The sequence below is a fragment of the Rhagoletis pomonella genome, unplaced genomic scaffold (genome assembly GCF_013731165.1).
Source record: "Rhagoletis pomonella isolate Grant_MI unplaced genomic scaffold, Rhpom_1.0 Rhpom_scaffold_00006, whole genome shotgun sequence".
Lineage (NCBI taxonomy): Eukaryota > Metazoa > Arthropoda > Insecta > Diptera > Tephritidae > Rhagoletis > Rhagoletis pomonella.
Genome location: NW_023458560.1, coordinates 76,258,725 through 76,266,019, shown reverse-complemented (window position 1 = coordinate 76,266,019; position 7,295 = coordinate 76,258,725). Strand labels below are relative to the sequence as shown.

The 7,295-nt window shown below is 46.0% G+C and overlaps 2 protein-coding genes across 2 annotated transcripts; both read left to right on the top strand.

Moving 5' to 3' along the window:
- Positions 1-1,364: 1,364 nt before the first annotated feature.
- Positions 1,365-2,906, top strand: LOC118741318 (the record flags this gene model as incomplete). The annotated part of the gene is given in 1 exon segment (XM_036473252.1): positions 1,365-2,906. A coding segment is annotated over 1 exon segment (1,089 nt), but the record flags the coding sequence as incomplete, so codon positions are not given.
- Positions 2,907-3,610: 704 nt separating this feature from the next.
- Positions 3,611-4,795, top strand: LOC118742113. The gene has a single exon (XM_036474075.1). It carries the CDS (start codon positions 3,611-3,613, stop codon positions 4,793-4,795), a length of 1,185 nt encoding a protein of 394 aa, XP_036329968.1.
- The last annotated feature ends 2,500 nt before the right edge of the window (positions 4,796-7,295 follow it).

Here is a 7,295-nt window from a genome sequence, read left to right as displayed (position 1 = left end):
CTCTAAAACTTGTTCTCTGCCGCCATCAATTGCAAATCATCGCCTCGCAAGGAATCAGGCGATCAGGTCACCGCCGTTTCATAAGGCTTATTTGGAAGTCATCGCCGTGCAAGGAGTCGGAGTCGCTGTCGTCTGTAAAAGCCGAACAGCGTAGTTACTGGTTTTTCATCGTAAATCTGAGCCGCCATCGTCTTGTTTGCCTGTTGCAATTCGCAACAATTTGCCAATTTGCCGCCGTCCCTTTGCAAAGTAGCAGCCAGCTACAAAATTAGCAACGAGGTATCATCAGCACCCTTTCGATTTAGCCATTGCCGTGCAATCGAAAGCGACAGGTGCCAGCAATCGGAATCTGTACAAACAACGTGTTGAAGCCGCCATTACAGATTCGGGCCTAAAACTTTGGATTCGTGACAGAAAAATTTAGTTGCAGTTGTGCAGCAGCGCCGCATTTCGCATTTTGGGTAATTTGCGAAGCACTACTCTGCATATGTAGGGCCACATAAAATCGCCCCGCTTGTTACAAATTTGTAAGCAGTCGTACAACGGATTTACCGCCAAAAATTCGCGATAATCATTTTAACCCGCCACAAATTGTTCGCCAGCAACAGTTATTCGTTGGCTCAGCATTCAGTTACTCGTCGATACCACTGCTAAGCACCGGTATAACTAACCTAAAAATATTTTTCTACGTGATTATCTGCGCTAATGCGAACAAGATCTCAAATGAGCCAACAACAAGGAACTAGTGCAGAAGACGATGCGGATTTAAATGCGACGGTCGTTGAAGCACCACCCGGCCCTGCGCCACAGCGTCAAGGTGCACAAGTGGACAATTTAACCGCTTTGGTCGCTTCAATTACGGCCTTACGTGAGTCAATCGTTGAGCTCCGAAACGACACAAATATTCAGCGTTCGGATATTCAACAACTGCGACAACGTCTTGAAACACATCAAGTGGAACAGCCTCAATGGCAATTACCGAACCAGACAGTAGGAGAACAGGATATAGTCGCCCCTTTATGCACACAGCAGTCACTACCGCCAACAGTGACACCATTGCCGCCAACGTCGTTAAGACAGACAAATCCTGCACCAGTTTTTGTGGATAGCGCCGCAACGAGACTGCATCCCCTACCTACGTTTGAAGGAAATCCGGAGGATTGGCCGCTCTTTATCGCGTCTTACCGCGATACTACTGCAGAGTTTGGTTACAACGGTAGGCAAAACCTCATGCGTCTTCAAAGAGCATTGCAGGGTGAAGCAAGGCAAGCCGTTAAGTCGCTTCTTATTCACCCAGACGACGTGCCCAACGTTTTGAGCGAACTGGAATTTAACTTTGGTCGCTCAGACTTTTTAAGTACGTTCTCAGTTGCAAAGGGTGCAACATTTTCCGAGTATCACTGAGAGCCGCCTTGATCAAATTTTAGAATTTTCAACGCGAGTACGCAATATTGTGGCATTTTTCAAATCCGCAAAATGTGAACACCACTTGGTAAACCCTACCCTGTTGGAGCAACTGGTGACCAAACTGCCACCAACTAAACAATACGAGTGGAGCAAGCGCGCTGCACAAATTTCACCGTTTCCGACAGTTGGTAACTTCGCTGATTGGCTAAGCGAGTTGGCCAAAGTTGTCGCACTGATGCCAAAATTAGCCGACAGAAATGTGCCATTACCACACTCGCGTCAGGTTAACCAACCAACATATAGCCGCCAGATAACGCTAGCAGGAGGTGGTAGCCGTCGATTCCTCCACAGCAGCGAGGTACAACGGGACCAACGTCAAACCTACCGATGTGTCCAATGTAGCTAGAACCATGTTTTGTCGGAATGTCGTCGTCAATGAAAGATGGGCTTTGGTAAAGCGCCACCAACTATGCTTCGGATGTCTCACGAGCGGACACAGCCTGTCAACCTGCCACCGAAGAACAGTGTGTGGTGTCAATGGCTGCCAGCGGAAGCACCACCAGCTGTTGCACTCACAAACCGAAGCAAGCCGACCAACATCCAGCGAAAACCAAGTACAGCATGTTTTCAATTGCCGTCAGGAGAGCCAGTCAACTTTATTCAAAATTTTGCCGGTAACATTGTTCGGACCCCGAGGTAAAATAGAAATTTACGCCATGATCGACGAAGGTTCGTCGGTGTCATTATTAAGTGACAGCATCGCCACCAGCCTAGGTTTGCAAGGGCCAGCATCACTTCTGTCGTTGCAATGGTACGGCAGGAACAAAACGACAGAGAAGTCCCGTAAAGTCACGGTCGAGTTACGAGGTCCAGACGCTACTCACACTTTCGCAATCAAAAACGTGCGGACTATTCGAAATCTCAATTTGCCGACTCAATCCTTTGACAAGAGTAAGTACAACCATTTAAAGACAGTGCCTTTTTCGAACTATACTGATGTAAGGCCAGACCTACTGCTTGGGCTAGACAACTCGTTTCTGGGTATTGCTCGCGATGTTGTCGACAACGGTCCCGAGCAACCAATCGCCGCCAAAACAAAATTGGGTTGGATGGTTTACGGGCCACTCCAGGGTATCACCACTAGCGTGTCAAGGGTGATGTTAGTCAGAGAGTCAACCGCACTGACACAATTACACCAGCTTGTAGAAAATTTTATCGCAGTCGACAGCTTAGCCATCAGATGTCCGGTCAATGCCGCACTGGAATCTGACGTGGACAGACGCGCGAGAGAGATACTCGAGCAAACTACCAAACACATTGGAGGTCGTTATGAGGTAGGCCTGCTGTGGCGAGAAGATGACGTCAAGCTTCCCCCCAGCTACGACATGGCACAAAAGCGCTTACTTGGTATCGAATCAAGAATGAAAAGAGACAGCCAATTTGCCAAAAGTTACATACGCGAAATCGACAAGTATGTCAGCAAGGGTTATGCTAGGGAGCTTTCTGTCGAAGAAGCCAGAATAGTGAGGCCAACTACGTGGTACCTGCCCCATTTTGGGGTAGTTAACGAACACAAGCCGGGTAAGCTCCGCATAGTGTTTGATGCAGCCGCTCAGACGTCTGGTATATCGCTCAACAGTGCCCTACTCAAAGGACCCGTTAAGGCCCAATGTTTAATCAGCATTCTTTTTAAATTTCGACAAGGAATCGTCGCAGTGGCTGGAGACATCCAGGAGATGTTTTCTCAAGTGCGCATCCGAGTTGAGGATCAAGACTCGCAGCGCTTCTTATGGAGAGGGGGTGACTCCAGTCAACCAATTCGCACCTTTGCCATGACCTCGATGATTTTCGGGGCCGCCTGTTCCCCATGCTGCGCAGAATTTGTTAAAAACAAAAATGCCGCCAGATTCGCTTCCCAGATGCCAAGAGGTGCCGATGCCGTAGAAAACAAAACGTACGTGGATGATCTGGTGATAAGTTTCAACAATGTCAAAGACGCCGACCAAACGATCCGAGAAGCCATCGCAATTAATTCCGCCGCCGGGTTCCAACTTCGACACTTTGTGTCAAATAGCCAAGTTCTTGGGATGTTTTGGAACACATCCACAGACACCTTTGAATTCCATTTTAAATTTTTTTAAATATCCAGCGACATTCTGCAGTGAAGCGACTACCCACTAAAAGGGAGCTGTTGGGAATCGTGATGACCATATACGATCCCTTCGGACTACTTGCCAACGTAACAATTTCCGCCAAATTACTTATTCAGGCCCTGTGGAAACAAAGCATCGCCTGGGATGAAGAGCTGCCGATACATTTAGCAGCACAGTGGGAGTCTTGGTGGTCGAACTTTCAGTCAGTAAAAGCGTTTTCAATACCACGCTGTTACTCGGGTTTGATACCGACCGCTGACAGCATCCAACTACACATTTTCGTCGATGCCAGCACACGTGCATACGCAGCAGCCGCGTACTTGAGAGTAAAAAAGGAACATGCAGTGAAGGTAACTCCCGTTTGCGCCAAAGCAACTTGCGCGCCGCTTAAAACAATGACGGTTCCAAGGTTGGAACTACAAGCTGCAGTCCTCGGATGTCGTATCAAAACACTGGTGGAAGAAGGTCACGACATTCCCATCGACAGCATCACTTTTTGGAGCGATTCGCAGACGGTTATTCTGTGGATACGTTCACACGCGCGAACGTGCAAACCGTTCGTAGCACATCGGATCGCAGAGATCCTAACTACAACGACAACTAATCAGTGGCGATGGGTGCCTACGAACCTAAACGTCGCAGACGAAGCTACTCGCGCCATGCTGAAACCCGAGTTCTCGTCACACTCGCGCTGGTTTAGTGGACCACAATTTTTACACCAGGACGAGGAATGCTGGCCTCGAGAAACAATTTTGACGTCCGACGACTGTGCCAACGAGGAGATCACTAGTCGACACCTGCTTCTGTGCAACACGGGTGAGCCATTGATCAAACTTACCAGATTTTCATCCTTTCTTAAATTAGTCAGAGCCATAGCCTGGGTGTTGCGATTTGTCAACAACACCAGGAGCAAAGACCGTAGTGATGGCGAACTACATGTCGACGAACTAGCCGCCGTCGAGGAGCATATATGCCGCATGGTGCAAAAAGAAGCGTATCAACATGAAATCGATTTGCTGCGAAAGAAGTCACCGTTGCCAAAAAGTACCAGTATTTATCAACTGACACCATACTTAGATGAAAAGGGTTTATGGGAGGATAGACGCAGCTTATTGCCTGCCGATAACAGCACGCAGACCAATCATCTTGCCAACAAAAAGCCACGTCACGAGACTAGTAGTAGCCGCGCAGCACCAAAAGAGACACCACCAAAACGACAACCTTACAATGAATGAGGTACGCCAACGGTTTTGGGTTCCTGCCATACGTAACGTCTTGAGGAGTGTCAAAAAGCAGTGCCCTGTCTGCATACACGACAGAGCTAAACTCGCCGTACCGTTGATGGGTCAGTTGCCGCTGGATCGACGTTAGACCTTTTACGTACAGCGGAGTAGACTACTGCGGTCCATTTCACGTCACCATCGGTCGCAGAACGGAAAAAAGGTGGATCACATTGTTCACGTGCCTTACTACGCGAGCAGCCCATCTCGAGCTATCAGAAAACCTGTCAACCGACGCATTTATCATTTGTCTTCGCAACTTCGTGAATCGCCGCGGGGTGCCCACACGCATTCGGAGTGATAACGGCACCAATTTCATCGGTGCCCAGAAGGTGATGAAAGAAGCAGACCGAATGTTCGATTTCACCGTCATCGGAAGCGAAATGTCCAAACAGCGTATCGAATGGGTGTTTAACTGCCCCGCAGATCCCAGCAGTGGAGGTTGTTGGGAACGGCTCATCCAATGCACTAAGCGACTCCTGCATAAAGTTTTCAAAGAGGAGGCACCGAGGTTGGAGACGTTCCGTAGTGTCCTCAATGAAATAGAAAATATCGTAAATAGCCGCCCATTGACTGATCTGCCAGTCACGCCAGAAGAGGAAGAACCTCACACACCCAACCATTTCCTAGTGGGTTGCTTGAACTCTACGCAAACGCCACATCCGGAAGAGAACCGCCTATGCCTCCGAAAGCAGTGGAGGATCGCCCAGAATTTGAAGGACCGTGCATGGAAAAGGTGGACGGTAGAATATTTGCCTCGACTTTTATGTCGCTCGAAGTGGAGAGACGACGCAGATGCGCTTAAGCCGGGAACACTAGTTATAATATGTGACCCCTCAGCACCACGAAGTCATTGGGAGAAGGGGCGAATTACTGAGGTTTTCAAAGGAAATGATGGCCGAGTCCAAAGTGCCAACATCTACACCTCGCATGGAGTCATACGTCGACCGGCGAAAAAGCTAGCCGCTTTGGGTTTTTGCGAATCCCCCGAAGATCCGCCAGGAGGTGGGATGTCGATAACTGGGTAGTGTAACCGCACCCTAAATTCGCCATCGTGCAATCATATGGCAACCCCAGTCAGTAACAATCGCAGCCAACGTGAATCTTTTTCATTCGTCGATTTTGGATAAGAGAAGAAAGATGGCGGGCAGCGAATATACAAGTTTTAGTATCTCGTCAGTATCTCGTTTTTAGTATTTTTAATCAATTGAAAGTTCGACTTTGTATTTGACTATCTTTTATTTTGTAATTTGTTAAACGTATGACAATAAACGTTTATGTGACTTGTCGTCGCCAACACAAGTGCTTATACCACATCATAGTATGTATGTGTGTATTATTACGTTTATACGCACGTCTTATTTGCAAATAATAATTTGTAAAATGGTAAACTTTGCCGTATAAATGCTGAGTTAATTTTTTATTTGCAAATAACTAAATCACGCAAATAAGTATTGATTAAGTGATACTATTTGCAAATAAGCGCAAGACGCCGCCATTCTTATGTTTATTTGCTTTTTCGATGTTCATCTTATTGCCTTTTTATAATCAAGACGTTGCCATTTTTAATTTTATTTTCTTTTTCGATGGTCATATTATTGCCTTTTTATAATCAGGCAATATTAAATACAAATTTTTCACCGTCGAATAAACAGTGAGTTAGGTATTAGCAAATTATTTTTATTTGCAAATAGCTTACGTATAAACGTGGTATATGTTGTACAACGGTTTTAACGAATTTTTAAATCACAGATTGAGGTAATTTGTACATGTATACATATATATTTATTCGGTCACAAAGCAAGTAAGCACACTCTTGAGTATGGTGTTGGAATTTTTAATAATACTGCGCATTTTCATCACGTCGAGTCATAGCGATACCGTCATATACTTCCTTCTCCACTAAACGCTGGTGTTTGTTATTTCGCCGCTTCAGCCTAACATAAGCAACTTTCGTCCTTTTCAAAGGCCTCAAAAGCTTTATAAGGTACACAATAGCCACAACAGATATGACGGCTAGTAGTACGAGCAGAATGGCAAAAACTAAGTTCTCCATCTCTGCAGGTGACCTAATATAGAACATCATTTTTGATTGCTCCTCGGCTGGCTGCGTTGTCAATTCGTCGCTTACATTTTTTAGACGGCAATAAGGTATAAACGCATGTTCTAAGTCGGGCAATGAGATAGGAATCAGAAGTCAGAAGCGTCAACCACTGAGCTAATTACATCCCGTAAACTCTTGTTGCTAATTCATTTTCCTTATTCAACCAACTACTATCAAGTGCAGCTGATTTGCCGCTATTTAAACTCGACAGCGTGGTTGTTGTTGTCAATTCTATACATCCATTTGCTTATTTTGTTTTTTTTGTATAGTTTCAGGCAGGCTCTTCCTAAGCTATGTATTTGTCAATGTTATTGTGGCTTATTAACATTTTATTTTTTTTAATATTTTCAT

Bases quoted from the DNA above. Each gene is read 5' to 3' on its own strand.
- LOC118742113 (XM_036474075.1), top strand. From the start codon at position 3,611: ATGACCATATACGATCCCTTCGGACTACTTGCCAACGTAACAATTTCC.